The 16,041-nt window shown below is 40.3% G+C and overlaps 2 protein-coding genes across 2 annotated transcripts; both read right to left on the reverse strand.

The window, feature by feature from the left end:
- Nucleotides 1–1,427: 1,427 nt before the first annotated feature.
- LOC306978104 (dicarboxylate carrier UCP2-like) lies at nt 1,428–3,527 on the reverse strand. The gene is made up of 6 exons (XM_079576580.1): nt 3,237–3,527; nt 2,956–3,157; nt 2,181–2,384; nt 2,014–2,115; nt 1,771–1,951; nt 1,428–1,640 (listed from the first exon to the last, which is right to left on the reverse strand). The coding sequence occupies exons 1-6, from the start codon at nt 3,348–3,350 to the stop codon at nt 1,529–1,531; spliced, it is 915 nt and encodes a 304-aa protein (XP_079432706.1). The 5' UTR covers nt 3,351–3,527; the 3' UTR covers nt 1,428–1,528.
- An 824-nt stretch (nt 3,528–4,351) lies between these two features.
- Nucleotides 4,352–15,578, reverse strand: c2cd3 (C2 domain containing 3 centriole elongation regulator). The gene is made up of 33 exons (XM_079556300.1): nt 15,401–15,578; nt 14,810–15,079; nt 14,561–14,718; nt 14,301–14,473; nt 14,079–14,218; nt 13,867–13,999; nt 13,629–13,781; nt 13,416–13,545; nt 13,248–13,345; nt 13,014–13,178; nt 12,842–12,942; nt 12,635–12,753; nt 12,394–12,522; nt 11,892–12,320; nt 11,578–11,729; nt 11,251–11,494; nt 10,950–11,127; nt 10,650–10,833; nt 10,407–10,570; nt 10,197–10,332; nt 9,824–10,092; nt 9,656–9,736; nt 8,962–9,573; nt 8,574–8,885; nt 8,361–8,499; nt 8,200–8,264; nt 7,907–8,112; nt 7,613–7,743; nt 7,387–7,530; nt 7,151–7,320; nt 5,430–6,147; nt 5,163–5,271; nt 4,352–4,610 (listed from the first exon to the last, which is right to left on the reverse strand). Exons 1-33 carry the CDS (start codon nt 15,450–15,452, stop codon nt 4,482–4,484), a joined length of 6,393 nt encoding a protein of 2,130 aa, XP_079412426.1. The 5' UTR covers nt 15,453–15,578; the 3' UTR covers nt 4,352–4,481.
- Nucleotides 15,579–16,041: the final 463 nt, after the last annotated feature.

The following is a 16,041-nucleotide window of genomic DNA, read 5'->3' on the forward strand; positions in this document are numbered from 1 at the left end:
CTACTTTTTTTTGAATATGTGAAGAGGTTATGAATAATAATAACAAAGAATGGTTGTAATGGTTATTCTAACTGTTGTGCGAGACATTGGCCCATCATGGACCTGTGTCTGATGTGCAGCCTGTGCTGTCAGACATGTTCCAGTGTGGAATAACTAACTGGGAGCTTTGGTATAAACTGAAAACAAGAGTGACAGGACAATGGAAGAATAATACTGTAAAGTGCCTTCATCAGATTTACTTTTGCTTATAAAGGAGTGAGGAATAATATGAAGGACATGCCCAAAAAAAACACGTTAATCTGTGAACTCAGGCCGCCTTTGATTGGTGAAGTAGGAACAAACATGTTTTAAAGATTTGCAAAGAAATATATATTGCCGATATCTAAAATAAATCTACAAATAAAGAACTTAGAAACCTCAAAGAACAACTGAATGTTGAAATGTTGCTAAACGGCGATCAAGAGTTCACGGTGAACAAGAGTTAAAACTTCAATCAGAAATGTAATTATCAGAAAACTCAGAAAACAAGAAATATAGAGTTAAATTGATCTAATTTGAAGATGTGTGAATAAAAGAAACACCTAATACCCAGGATTTTCCACAAAAATACACTGTCCCACTTTGCCAAATATGAGGCTGTCCCACTTTACCAATAGCACATTGGTAAAGTGGGACAGTGATAAAATCTCGTATAAAAATAAAAGTATAAAGAAAAAACATGTGATTTTGAGATGTTTTGTTTGCAGATGCATTTATCAACACAAATCTGTTTTAAAAAGTTATATCCTTAAGATCATAAATCCCCAAATGCTATGTCATTGGACACACCTCTGCTTTTTTACTACTTGGTCGTAGATTATGGTTTGCCACGCCATATGAAGTGAAGTTGTATCCACAGAACCGATGAAAGAATGACAGAATAATTATGATTAAAGTTAAGTGTCCCACTTTACCCATATTCACCCTACTCCAAAAAATACATTTTTATTAAAGTTATTGAAAGGACCGTACAGGGCAGAGTATAGCCTCAAGATCATGGACATGAAATACTCAGCAGATTATGGTACAACAGCAGATTAAGAGGCTTAAAGACTAGTCGCACTGTTGACCTCAGGCACATCTATACCTTTGTTTCAGAACATTTGTTATTTTCACATCTTCACCAGCTTGTTTCATCAGTTCTGTTTTGTAAACTGTTATTAATTCATTTAATGCTCATAACTTCAAATTTGATTAGTTGATCTCAAACGTTTCTGAATAAAGGAGTTAAACTTGAGAAGGGACACTTTTCACTCGGAATTCTTCATTGAATCACTGTTGCAATGTTTTATTAAAAACAAAAAACAAAACAAAATAACAATAAAAAATGTTCTTCAGTTTCTTTCAACAACATTTCATCTGAGTGAGGAGGATAAACAGACACAGTTACAGGAGGTAAACCAATCTGCTCCTTTAAGAAATGACATGCGCTCTCATCTTTGAGCAAAACATGTCTCAGCTTGTTAGTTTCAAACAGCTGAGACACTTTTCAGGTTGAGGCCCAGTGCTGCTTGAGTCTAGTGACACCTCTCTTGATTTGCTCGTAGCTTACAAACATCACTATATTCCAGGATCCCAATCGAAGAAATGATGGCATAAACCTGAAAGGCACAGGTTAGTTAGTTTAAATTTTTTTTTTTCAAAAAGCAGTGATATGGACCTGGTGTTTGTCACCTCTAATCCAAGAAACTTTGTCAGTTCCAACCCATATATTACCAGAGTGGCACATACCCCTTGTAGAAGGCTGTGGGCCCTTCCTTCAGAAACATGGTGAGGGCACAGTTGAGGGCTCCACTGTATTGGCCTGGCACAGAGTTCATGTAGCGTGTCTTTATCACATCCACAGGTGAGGCCACGATGGTTGTGCAGAATCCTGCTGCAAAGGCTGCAGTAAAGTGGCACGGCATGTTGTCTAACAAACAAAATTATTTTTAAAACACCACAAGGGGAGAGAGGAGTGAATTCTGGACAAACCTGTCATGAGCTTGTACTTCAAAATGAGTTCTTTGATAATGTCGTAGGTAACCAGCTCAGAGCAGTTCACAATAGCATTTCGGGTTATATTTGGAAGGCAACCTGGATGGAAAGACAAAGTTAAAACATCAAATGGTTGATGCGGTCAATTTCAGGCAAATGATGACCTTTCCATAAGCCCTTGATGCCCTCATCTCTGGCGATTGTCCTGTAGGCATCAATAGTGCTGTTGTACCTCTTCACAGCTCCATTCTCAGGCAGCCTCACATTTGCCTGGAAGCGTACCTTCACCACGTCAGTGGGCTGAGCAAAGGCCACCGCCATCGCTCCTGTGGTGGAGCCCGCAAGTATCCGAGTGCCAATGCCAACATCTGCACAACACAGTCAAAGTAAACACAGGAGAAGTTGCTTGGAACAACAGCGTCTTTCTGTATTGAGTTTGCAAGTTCTCCCCGAGTCTGCATAGGTCTCCTCTGGACACTCCGGTTTCCCCTACAACTAAAGACATGTACAATAGGCCAGGATAAGTGAGTGTGTTTGAGAGTGTGAGTGGAGGCGACAGATGGAAATAAGTGTGGAGTATTTACATACGTGTGTTTCATGTGTGGTCATCAACCAAGCAAAAACCACATGGATTGAACACGCTAGGCTTGATGGATTCTCCTGAACCAGTTTAACTTGTAATAGTCAGCACTGGGTGTCTCAGAAATATGTGCCGGTAAAGTAGGCCTACAGCATGTTATGTTCCTTTTGCGAAAGACTGGCATGTGGCCTAAGAGAAGATGTTTTGGAAAATCAACTTTCTCCTCTATATGTTCAAAAAGGTACAGATATCTTTCACAAAAGACATGGGACTACCTTGTATAAAGAATGAATAACACTTTTTTTTTCAAAGTCCTTAAGTTGTTGTCATGCACAGTGATAAGCCATTTTAACTCATACCTCCTGATCCTCTGGAGTAAAACTGCTTCATCGAGTCGTAAAGGCCAATACGCACTGAAGCAAAGGTCATCTGTCTGTGAAGTCCTGCCACCAGTCCGTTGTACAGGCTCCTGGGTCCCTCAGTCTTCACCATTGTGAAGATTGTGCCAAAGACCCCTCTGTACATCTTTTGCACATTTATGGATTTAGATTCCCCTTGAATCTGGAAAGATTAGGAGCTGCTTTTCATTTGTCAAATACAATATTGAATAATGCTTATAGGGATTATTGATGGGACTCACCTGTAGTCTGACTTTGGCCGTGTCCAGCGGAAAAGTGACCAAATCTGCTACACATGCAGCCGTCCCAGCTGAGAAGATTTTGACAGGAACAGTTGGGGCCATCTCTGCAGCCATTGTACAAGTTATCCTCAGGGGGTCAAGTTTAAGTTTAGGGAAAAGACAAAAATGGTCCAAAAGGACACAAGCTCATTACTAAATGTCTCTTAGTGACAATTTAAGTAATTGTCAAGACTCGCGTAATAAAATTGCAGTATTTTGAAAATCATATACATGTCCATTTATCGACGCATTCTCCATCTTTCTTTATGCTAAATAGAGCAGGCACCTGAAGTACAGCTACACTGACAAAAACAATCCTCCTCTGAGCAGTCAACGCCTCTAAAACAGTACCGCCCTAAACCAGACCTGTACAAACACCATTCCAAACGGGAAGCCCTCCCCTGTTACAATACTTCTACAATACAAAGATCTAGCAATACATTTTTTCTTAAAATTTCTTTATTAGCATTTTTTTTTAATTTCACACAGGCAGGATTTGAGGACAATATATTGGTCTGAAAAAAAAGTAAGAAAAAAATAAAATAAAATAAAAAATGTCCCCACCACTCAAGTCTCCTATCCTGTCTCTAACCCCCTCACTGATAACAGGAAAACCTGTAAAGCAAGAAGAGTCAAGAGAAAAGGAAGAAAGAGAAGAAGCAGTAGAAAATAAGTTTAGAAAGAAAAAGATTGGAAGAAAAAAGAAAAGAGAAGAACAGGACAGTAGAAGAAAAGAGTAAAGGAGTAAAATAAAAGAATGAGCAAAAAAAGATATAATAGAGTTAAAAACAGAAATGCACTCACACATACATACCGTGAAGAAGGGAAGGAAAGGAGGGGAAAAGTTAATAATGATTAAAACAAATTTTTTTTTAAAAGAAAGAAAAAAAAAGGGACAAAAAAGAGGAAAAGAAAAGAAAGGAAAAAAAAAAAAGAAAAAAAAAGAAAAAGCAATACATTTTTTGACACTTCACGTAAATACAAGCAATTTAGATTTTCAGTTGCAAACTTGACATGCCACAAGACAAATAAATTTTTGAACCCTTTTTTATTTTATTTCACAAAGATATAGTATTATAATAATCAAGAACATTTTCTGTTCATTTCACAGAGCAAACATTCATTTATAAATACAAAAATTACATTTTAAATTATACTACATGATCTGCATTTTATTTAACAATAATTCTATAATGCATTAGCTGCTCAGTCTCTATGACCCTCATCAAAATGGGCTGCAAATATTCTCGCTATTCTGTCCGTCTCTTTCCTCAAAGATGAAGGTGACATGTTAGGGCGCTGCCAGGGGCCTCTTGCAGGTGCAGCACTAGGTCCCTGTCAAAATAGGCAAACAAAATTAATCTCCCATTTTCCTGGATTCACTTGAACTTGACACACATCGCAATAAAACAAATAAGTTAGAAGGACTCTTCAAACAACACCTGAGTTGAGTAAAGTTTTCAATTGTTGAACAGAAATAGGCCACTTCTTTTATTATGTTTAAAGGGAGTTCCTTGAAACACAATGAGCAAAACCAACTGCATACCACTCGCCATTCAAGTCTCTCCACAGTTGTGAAATAAACGAGAATTATTAGTCTTTGTAAAAGGTTCATACGGTCTTCTTCCATTCAACTATTACTGTGTGTTCTTTTAGTAAGCCATGAAGTGAGCAAAACTAGAAAAGCAGGTAAACAAACCTTACTAAAAGAACAAACTGTAACAGACTTATTAGTAATAAATTATGTATTCATGCATTTACTATTTGAATTGGTCACATAATAATTAGACAGGCGTGCACTCATGAGTCATGACAAATACACACTCTGATCCTCACAGCTCAAGCAGTTCCAACTATTTCAACATTTATAGCACGTTATTTACTTACAGAGTCAATTGGAGACTGGGAAAAAGTCGGAGCCAAGCGTATGGCTTTCATAGAGGCCTCCATCTGATAAGGTGGCATGAAAAAATTTGGCATCTCCGGAAAAACAGGTCTTATCGGTGCATGTTAAGAAATTTCTACAGTTTATTGTTACCGTGTTAGCTTAATGTCAATGCTTGATTCATCTCAATGAAATCATTAAAATAACGACAGACAAACAAACAAACAAACGAACAAACAAGAACACTTTAGAAATACTTGGAAGGATACGGTTCGGGCTGTGAGTGTTCCATCTGCTCTGTACTGCGATGCCCCTGGACTTCAGCTGAGTTTGCAGCATTTGGCTCGTCCTCTGACTCACTGTTGACCTCTGCCGCTTTGTCGTGAACCTCCGAAGGTAAACTTTCACACGTCCTGAGACTTTGCACATCTGTATCCGACTCCTCTGTTTCTGAAGTGTCCTCAGTTCCATGGCTTTTCTCATCTTCACAGTCGGAGCTGGGGCGACCACAGGAGTCCTCTATGTGCAGCTGTGTGGTCGGCTGCTCCCGTTTCTCTCTGGGACTTATGTCGGCGTCAGTACTTTCAAGAGAAGCTAACTCTGGGTCTGATAAAATGCTAGTCCAAGGGCTGGTTTTATCTGTTAAAGAGGTCAGTTCGTTGAGATGTCGAGGCTTGACCACAGTCTCCTCATAATCCTCATCTTCATCATCTACATCCTCAGCTGAATCTTGGTCCCTGTTCAAACCGGATTGCTCTTCATTGTCACTTTTTTGTCTTTGGTCCTCCTCTGATACAGCAGTGGCATCATTTTGAAGGTCTGGCTCGTGTATAGATGGTAGTTGGTCCTCAGTTTGAGTCTGAGAAGACTCCAGTGTCCTGTCTGGAGTTTGTACCTTTTCAGTTTGTGGGACGGGGTAATCCACAGGGGAATTTAGGCTGCTCTCCGAGATGGGGGCTATGGTTTCTATATGCGGTCCTTGCAATCCTAGTAAGTACACAGATAGCAGTGTCAGTTGCTATAACCCCTCTTACGTGATGTTACATTCTCATAACACAGCTCAGGTAGTTAAATTTGACCCATCCTTTAGAGGCACTGGGCCAACCTGTCTGCACAGCATGGGGCCCCTTCGATAGATGTTTATTAAGCCGTAAGAGAAAGCTCAATAACCCTAATCTAATATTGGTTAATATCCTGCCTATTTTCCATTCATTATTTAATTCAATGAATTATTCCAATTCATTCGATTGATTACTTGGGCATAAGATTGTTTGAAGTATATTATTTACACTTTTTCCACTGTGGATCAACAAAGTTTGTCTATGTCTTTACCAAGGCTCATGGTCTACTGCCCTCCTACATCTGTAATTTGATCACACGGAGGAGTGTTGACTCTTACGGTTTGCGTTCAAATGATCATTTGTTGCTCGCTGTTCCATTTGCCTGTACAGAACTGGGGAAAGGGGCTTTTGTTCTCTCTGCTCCTTCTACATGGAACATGTGGCAGAAAGACATGAAAATAAATGAACTTATTTCATTGAACGCTTTTAGGTCCAGATTGAGAGCATTTGTGTCGACCTTTTTACTTTGTAACTGTTTTTCATGATGTGTATGTAATTTTATTTTGAGATTTGTAATTTGTAACTCCTTCGCTGCCTCTTGGCCAGGACTCCCTTGAAAAAGAGGTTTTTAATCTCAATGGGACGCTCCTGGTTAAATAACGGTAAAAAAAAAAAAGTATTACCCTATTGTGGATTTTTTTAATTCAAATATCTACACAATTATTTACTGACACAATGTAGCTCAAAATGTGTGATTAAAAAAGAAAGATCTTATTAGATGAACAAGGAAATTAATAAGGTCATGTCTATTGCCAAAGATGGAACCTACACACCCCTGTCTGTTCCACCTAATGCTCAAGTGCCTGGGATTTTAAGTGCCTGTTCATTTAAATGAAAAAGAAATAGAAAAAATAGAAAAAGAAGCTTACCAGTAATTATATTGTTGACTTGTCCAACTAACATACTGGACCTGAGGAGTAGCTGGTGAGAGTCTTCTTGTTTATGGTTGGCATATTGATCACTCGATGGGGGAAACGTGGGGGTCGAGAGTTTGAGACTGAAGTATCTTTGGATGTTGTCAAGCTCACCTAGTTTTTTCCTAAAACAAAAACACATTTCAATCACTAGTTCAATTAATAAGATGCAACAACTTTCACAGTATTACCTTAGGGTTGAAAACAGGACTGAGCTGGATGGATTAAGGCCTCCAGCACCAGCGACGGATGGGGCCGCCGCTTGCTCCTGGAGGGTCTGATGGTAAAGCCGCACATTATCCATGTGTTCAAAATGGCGGTCGCTCTCACTTGATCTAAAACGGGGGTACAGTGACTTGACACGTTCTGCTCTACACAATACAGCAGTCATGATATAGAGCAAGGCCAATGTTTTACCTTTCAGAAAACAATATCTCTGTGTGGTCTGGAGATGAGATCTTCTGTTCAGGATAGCGGCTCATGTGTGAGGGGAAACTGCTGTACGTGGCTGTTGTATGATAGCTGATTGGTAGCCCTTGAAATAAACCCTGCAATTATATAAATGCAATAGGGTCATTAAGTATATACATAACCCTGTATTAATTCCTATTTTAGTAGCGGTAAGTGGAAATGAAGCTGTACCTTTCTGCATCATGGGAGTGAATGAAACTGACCAGACACTGTCATTGTTTTTTTTATTTATTTACTTACTGACGAGTTGGTTGCAGTTTCTTCACACGGAGCTTTTCGTTGTACCCCGAGGTCTTGTATTCTTTTCATTGGGGTAATGGAAACCTTGAGCTGGCCGTGACATTGGCCGCTGAAGTCTGTGATGTTGTACCAGCCGCACACTGAAGGCAGGCCACAGAGCAAAGGCGTTAGGTCGACTGAAGCAAATCCAATCACTCGCTCCATTTCTGTGAGAGAAACAACATTGGACATTGCTTTTTTATAATCATTACACTAAATATTAAAATCATTCTTTCTGCATATCTATTATCTACCTCCTTTGTGCCAAACTTTGAAGACAAGAGATTGCTGGGAATCCACAAGAAGGTCCTTTGATAGTCTGTAATCAAATTGTTATTTCCATTACGCAACCCACTATAAATGCGACTTCCTTATCCATTCTTTTTTTTTTTACACAATATAGTTAATGCTGTACCTGCACTCGTGTTGGTGGTCCCACACTGGACTGTCACTGTCAGACACAACGGCTGTAGAGACTGGTTCAGCGGAGTCTGAGGTGACGTAAGAAACACAGCAACACAGATTCCCTTCACTGCGGTCTATGAGAGGACAACCTATGGACAAAACAGGTTTAATAACTTTGCAAAGAAACACAGTAACCATAAAGAGCATCAACAGTCAGATGAACCTTTCAGATTAAGATGCATGGCTTTATCCACCGTAATATTGACAGGGAATGACTCAGAATCATCGGTCTCTGTATGATGTGCAGATGTGAAGTCTGTGTTTCTTGTTCTCTGAGGTGATTTCTCTGTAAGTTTTAATGGAGTGGGAGAGGCAGCTCCATCGTCTGCCTCATCAGAAAAAAGTTCTTCTTCTTGGCTGTTGATGTCTGTAAGCGCGGTCATCCTGGGGCCCGGGCCTAGTGCCAGTGTAATGTGAACCCTGACAGCGGCACCCTCCAGATCAGTGGCGGAGCGGCTGAACATTGGGTAGACTCCTGTGAAACCCCAAATGAGTCATTAGAAGGAAAACGTCAAATGAATAAACAATTTGAAGAATGGCGTTTTATTTACCACTAAGTGTGAGCCTCTGTTTGGACATATTTGCGAGTGCGGACAGATCCAGAAACACTGAGCCCACCAGTCGGTCTGTGTCACAGGGCCTTTGAGTTTTGACTTTCGTAAACGCAACCCACATTTGAATCTCGAGTTTTTCTTCACGGAGGTACCAAGTTAAGGGTTCAGTTCTTTTCAGCTCCACAGAAGTACTTCCTTCAAAACTGACTGTGGCCACGCTCTCCTCCTGGCTGTCCTCGACAACAGGGTGCTTCATGTGAGAACAAAAGGCCTCCTGGTCATAAAACTTGTACCTGAAGTAGCAGTAGGTTGAGCGCTGCATCTCTCTGATGCCTGGCAGGAGTAGGCAGTGCAGAGGGATCCAGGCTCGCGGCACCGAGATGGTCAAAGAGATTTTACTCAGGCTTTCCTCCCAGGCCACATTATCATCTTCTCTTTCACAAATGCCATGAGCCGTGTCCCAGCCGAGCCCCTGAGCAGTTTTCATGACCCTTTCTCTGTCAGAGTGGTGAGCAAAGCTGATGGAAATTTCAACACCCCCAACCAAGACCTGCTGGTCCTGAGAAGATGTCTGCTCTGATGCATGCAAGCCAAACCAGCCTGAAATACCTACAGTATGGGGAAAGCAAAACAAGCTTAAATGAGAGAAAAATCAACAGTACCACATCTTGTACATATATAGATGACCTACCTGTTCTTTTATAGATGAGATCAGCCAGCGGTACTTTGACTGTACCCAACTGCACATCTTTTGGTTGGGAAGCTTCGACTCCTAAAGAGAATAAATAAATAAAACTAAAATTATAAAATAAAATATAAGTGAATGCATATATTCTTTTAACCGTGAATTTTACTCTACCTTTTCGGCTCTCTCTGTTCCACACAGTGAAAATGGCCGAGGCTTGCTCCAGCTGCTCTGCAAGACTGAAGGTCTCTCCAGTGCTCCTCTGAAGCAGCAAGTCACAAGACATTTCCATGTAGTGGTCAAACTCTGGACTGAAGCTCCTGGCCACTATTCGAGTGCATCTCTTCTCCCGCTCAGGCAGGAAGGAGAGCTGTGCTGTGATGTAGCTGTTTACACCCACAGACGTGTAGTAGCTGAACCGTTCATTTGTCTCAGCAATGACCCTGTGAAAGATGAGAGGAAACAAATGCCATCATTTACATATCATTGCATTTTCCAACACAATATTGTCAGTACTGTACATGTGGTAAGAGTGATAATGCAGTACCTCGCTGCAGCTTTCAGTCCAGACCCTCTATGGATTTGAATTACGAGTGTCACAACACGAGAAGCAGCTCCTCTTCCCATGTGTCCCTCTGGCCTCACAGGACGATGTTTGTATTGAACACAGACATCCAGCAAACCTAAACCATAGGGACATATATTTAGTTGTTATATCCTGAGACAGTTTGGCGGTTAGTCTCTGGGTCATAGACACCTGAAGATTTTTGCTGATGATTGACGTCGCTCCAAGGAATGAGTGGTAGTGAGAACATCTGTGCCTCGTTGTGCAGTCTTTGCATGGTGACCATTGCACACAGCTTGGAGAGTGGAAGCATACCCTTCGCCACAAGCTGCTCCCGCACATTTGGATAGTAATATCTACAGAGACCACTATATTATCACACCAATATGGCGCTGTAATGCATCATATCTTTATCATAATAAAGATGACACTAACCGGCACCACACTTCAAACTGCACACCGCCCCCACTGCTCAGGCCTTGGCAGGACAGAGCGCTGAGCAGGACCTTCTGGATGGGGACGCCTTCTGGAGCCAGCAGCACATGTCTCTCAGTGTGGCCAAAAACTGGGTCAGGAACACAGAGTGTGGTGGTGGTGCGAAAGGATTTTATGTTGACGGCTGCAATAAAACTAAAAGATTATCATCATGATAAAAAAAAAAAAAGACATATTTTGTTCATTATGAATTAAAATGTTTTTTTTTTAATAAATGCTTTATTAAAACAGATTACTTACTACTTTCTATGAGATCTGCATTTGCAGTGAGGTCTCCTTCCTGATAGGGGAAACTGTACTGAATGTAACAGTCAGCCTCACCCCACACAGTGGACTGCAGCGGCGTTAATCCTACGACCTTTTCCACTTTTATTACAAACAGATGTTCCTGCATTATTTCATTAGAGGTTCTGGTCACCTGCAACACATTTAATACAAATGCATTCCAATGTCTCTACCTGAAATTAATGTGCACTTTGGTATTTTCGTATTGACATATTCATACAACTATAAAAATGTCTGGGTATTGCATTGCTCTAACCTTATGTACTTTTGAATGAGGCTGATGATCCAACAGGTGGATCGGCCTCACTTCATGACCTGGTGAATAGTCTTCACCTCTTGCCGTCTGGAGAGCTGCAATCTGCTCTGATCGCCCCATTGCTAAAATAACTCTGAGATTTCCTTTGCAATTTCCTGAGAAAACATCAATGACAGGCATGTAGCAGTCCACTCCTAAAACGGGGTACTGTGCTTGGAGAAGCAGCTGAGCAATCTTCTCATCTCTGAAAGAAGGTTTCAGGAAAAGAAAGAGCAAACTAAGTATTCACTGAATAAAACAATACTCAATAAACACAGCACAACCTACCTAAATGACATATAAAACTGGTGAAGAGGTAGCTTAACAAGGCCAAGAAGTTGATCCTGCTTTGGGTTTCCAATCTTCTGCCACACCTCGATTACCATGAAATTGTTGTTCATGCGCTCCAGCAGTTTAGATGTTAAAGCAACTGGGGTCACCTGGAAAAAAATACATGCAAAATTTTAAAAAGTAACTCCTACATATAATATAAATTAGGTGTTAAAATATCTTCAGAGTATTGGACTATACAATAGAATATAAAGAACAAACAGCATGAGGTAGCATAGTCTTGAAAAGAAGATAAATTAGTTTTCTCATACCTGCATAAAATTAAATGTGGGGTTTGCTTGGCCCCAAACAACATGGGATCTCACAGTCTCATCACACCAGAAGAGCTTACAGTTCAAGTAAACATTTGGGGATTGCAGCGGGGAACACTGAAAATCTCTTCCATCAGGCACCATGACTAAGGTGTGCAGGAGCACGTTTGTGTCCTCCTCTTGATGAACTGGTTTGCGATGAGACAGAGGAGAGTAAAAATGGTTGTGAAACACAGGTTCTCCTGTGGGTTTTTGAGGACTCCTGGAACCATCCAAAGGCCCAAATGCCACATCTGCAGAAACTTTCTTATTCCCAGGTGGAGCTTTTACTGGAGTTGGTGATGTGTCCCAGGGAGTAGTCTCTCTTTGTGGCAATGTGCTATCAGGTATTACTGAATCATTCTTTCCTGTGATGAGCTCAAATGTCAACTAGAAAAAGAGACATTGAAAACAAATATCTGCATAAAACACAAAATGTAATTGCTAAAATAAAACTCTGTACCTTTAGCGGCCCAATATTCGTTGCTTTTTGCTCTTCTTCTACCCTCACAGGCAGCAAAAGAGACTGAGACAGTGACTTGCTAAGCAGCAAATTGCGTAGTGGGTGAATGGCTTTACCAATAAAGGTAGGCTAAAAAAATGCCCACAAATGTGTTACAAACTTAATTACAACAATAGTTCAATGCATTTTGTGGCCAAGTTATTGAAAATGCACTATAAGCATGTAGTGTACCCTTTCTTACCTTCTTTTGGTCACTTCTACGCAAATATATCTTGAATATTAGGTTTGTTTCCCACCAATGTTTGACAGTTGCTGTGTTTAAGTGGACAGGGAACACGGAGCGCTGACTGAACTTCACAACTGTAACAATAACACGCAGCTATTATCTTTTTCAAAAAATTTAAAAATACTTAAAGTTCCCCTTTTTGGTGATGGTAAAGTTTCCTACCATCGCCAACAGTTTTACTGGAAATCGCTCTGGTCGCTTCTTCAGCTTTCTTATGATGTGCTACAGACATTCGGGGCATCAAATACTCAACAAAATATGTGCTGTTTGGGGAAAAAATGTTGTGAGATTTTTAATGACATTGAGACAATGTTTAAAAATGTTACAATTTTACCATCTTTTAGTGGATAAGGGCCGTGGAGGTTTCCCTTTGCTGACATTTTTCAAAGAAGTGGATGGGTTTTTACAGGGAACCGCCAAAGAGTCTATACAGACCCTCAACAGCTGAACTGAGCTCAGGACTGTCAGCTGATCTGCCGTAAGACTCAGAGTGTTTGACCTAAAGGTGACAGAGGTCAGTTTTTTTTTCGGTTTAGTTGCAATTGATACTGTATGTACTATAGCTTACACTCCATAGTCCTTGCTTTCAGGGTACGTCGGTGGTTTGTCAGTTTCACTTGAGGGGTAATTTTGAGGCACTATCTGTGAACCAAGCTTATCAATGATCTGGAAACACACAAACAAATTATTAATCAATCACAAATGAATCCAAAATGCCAAAATACACAGTACTTGCAGGAGTTTTGTAGAAAAGATTTTCCAACAGGCTCTGATCGTACTGTGGGTCATTCAGTTCACTGTCTCCACACAAGCTGCTGGCGTTGGACAGCGCTGATAAGTCATCCCACAGAGCAAGAGATGTAGTACTGTGATAATAAAAATAAAGCACTTTACGGGCCAAATGACAAAGTAATTTAAATTTTACTGATTAAGGGAATAGTATTAATACCTGCCCAGAAGCAGATCCACAGCCTTTTGGTCTATGTCAATAGAGGTGTCCAATCCATGATCCGAAACAGCAGTTACCGCACAAGAAGGCTCTAGGCTAGTATTTGCCTGCAGTATATTTTGAAGTAATATACCAGAGGAAGTGAGGGGAGGTCTGTCAAAAAATGCAACATAAAAATAAAGTGTTAAAAATAAAGCAAAATTATGAGTTCATTATCTAAATATGATGCATTACTGACTTGATGTTCAACAGGATATTGTCCCGTGACAGCGGAAGTGGAGCATCCCTGAGTGTTGAGGTACAATCTACGTCAGTATTAACAGCTGAAACTACCATGGCATTTCGGAGTTTGTTTCCACGTTCTAAAATCACTATTAAAGAAATTATTTCAGCAAATTTAATCAAGCACTTTTTATGAAGATGCAACATTTTTGCTAAACTGTTTCTTACCGGAGAGTAAATCACTATTTGTACCAGTACAACTCGCAGGATTTGCCAAACTTTGGGTGGTCTGTGAGTTACCTAGTACTGTTTTTTGAGGCAAAACCTTGCCTTGATTGTTATTTTGAAAATAAAGGTGATCCTTCCCTCTGAAATAACAAGGGCATAACTGTCACAAATTGAATTTTGAATTATTACACCCCCACACCCACAAATGTAGTTGTTGTAAACCTTGGTGTGCTTCCTCCAGTGCATCCAGAAAACTCTTTTCCATCGTCTGTGGATACGGCCTTTGGTTCACGAGACATAAATTCCTGAGGTGCTTTATCAATGCTGATGTCCGTTGGTGGGCATGAGCTGCTACTGTCATATGCTTCAGTCAGAGGCTCCAAACAAAGTGAAACCTATTAAAAAAGATATATGAAATGTCTATTATAATCTTGACAAAACTTTAATCAGGATTGAAAATGTAAAAAAAAAGCAGTCTTAACCTGCAACTCTCCCATTTTCTCTGATGTTGGAGAAACAAGTGTATAGAAGCCACTTATGGAGTTGGACAGAGAAAGACGGGGAATGCCAGCCACTTGAGCACGTGCAACTGGTAAATGGTCAGGCTTTGTGAGGACTTCAAGCACAATGTAACCCATGTCTGTTTGGGAATAATCAATAAGTGTACTTTAAACGATAAGAACACTTAAAAGGAATCATCTGCAAGTGTGAGGCTTTAAACAAATGTGTACCTGTAAGGTATGAGGTGAACTGCTTTGGTCCACAACGGATGGGAAAACACGCGGTTGTCTTGACTGACTTCTGTGATGGCTGTGATCCATCTCTTGGAAAGAAGTGTGTCCCATCTGAGGTCTCGCCCCACCAGCGTAGCCTGACAAATGTAGCTAAAGGAGGTTTGTGCACGGTCCATAGGAGTCTGCTGACTGACACACGCAGGAAGCATCTGAGCTGGCCCTCAACTAAAGGAGGAAGACTGGTTGATGGAGAAATATCGCTGGAAGCTGCAACACAATACACATTGTATTGTATTAAAATATACTTAACTGGCACTATTTAACTATAACTACAACATATTGGGAAGGCCATGTGAGAATAGTTTAATACACTTACAAGTAAAGCTATACAACTGTAACTGTTCAATATACACATGGTGGCATAAAAACTAAATATGAGATGCAGGTCGTCAGATAATGTGATGTCCACCTTATGCACACAAACTTTATTATATTTCAAATGCCATTACTTCGGTCTTCGGATCAAAGAAAACTTGGCTGGGCGATCAACTCTTGTTAGCAAAACAGCTAATGCTAACAACAGATTACCTTTCCTTTTGCTGCTCCCAGCTTTAGCGAGTCTCTGTTTCCTGCTCTTCATGTCTCAGCTCAGTAAAAAAGGGCCACAGGTTGCAGCAGATAAACATTTGGAGGACATAGTTGTATCACATCAAAGGCAATAAACAATAACAACAAAACACATGCTTCATTCACACTTCAGCCACTGTCAGCGCGCAAAGTGTTTCCAAGCAACAACAGTTCAGCATCCCGCCTCCACGGCCGCGAAACCCAAAGGCATCATGGGAAATTGAGTCCATGCTATTCTGTTCAGAGAGCACGGTCATAGGCGAGTAGAACTTTTAGAGTAGTTTTACCATGTAGTATGTTTACTTCTACTTGAGTAATATTATAATGTATGTACTCTTACTTGAGTAAAAAGAAAGTAAATGTTTGGCTACTCGTTCCACAGTGAGTAAATCTGGCAAAAGCTGGTGGCAAAAGCTTCATGCAAAATATAAAAAAAGTTATATTTTTCTGGCATTTCCATACTAAATTGGACTAGGGTTGGTGGTATATTGCAGTATATTGCTTGCCTGGCTCTGCCATACTCTTCACTATGGAGGACCGTGGCTGCCAAAACTATAAATATATACATAAATAAATAAATAAATAAATAAATTTAAAAAAGA

The sequence above is a fragment of the Gobius niger genome, assembly GCF_951799975.1.
Source record: "Gobius niger genome assembly, chromosome: 1".
NCBI classification, from domain to species: domain Eukaryota; kingdom Metazoa; phylum Chordata; class Actinopteri; order Gobiiformes; family Gobiidae; genus Gobius; species Gobius niger.

Coding starts and splice junctions, on each gene's coding strand:
- LOC306978104 (XM_079576580.1), bottom strand. CDS start 3,350: ATGGCTGCAGAGATGGCCCCAACTGTTCCTGTCAAAATCTTCTCAGCT. Junction 3,158..3,236: donor CGGCCAAAGTCAGACTACAG/GTGAGTCCCATC, acceptor TAATCTTTCCAG/ATTCAAGGGGAATCTAAATC. Junction 1,952..2,013: donor GAAGTACAAGCTCATGACAG/GTTTGTCCAGAA, acceptor TTTGTTTGTTAG/ACAACATGCCGTGCCACTTT.
- c2cd3 (XM_079556300.1), bottom strand. CDS start 15,452: ATGAAGAGCAGGAAACAGAGACTCGCTAAAGCTGGGAGCAGCAAAAGG. Junction 14,474..14,560: donor AGAAAATGGGAGAGTTGCAG/GTTAAGACTGCT, acceptor CTTTTTTAATAG/GTTTCACTTTGTTTGGAGCC. Junction 12,754..12,841: donor CAGTAAAACTGTTGGCGATG/GTAGGAAACTTT, acceptor TTATTGTTACAG/TTGTGAAGTTCAGTCAGCGC.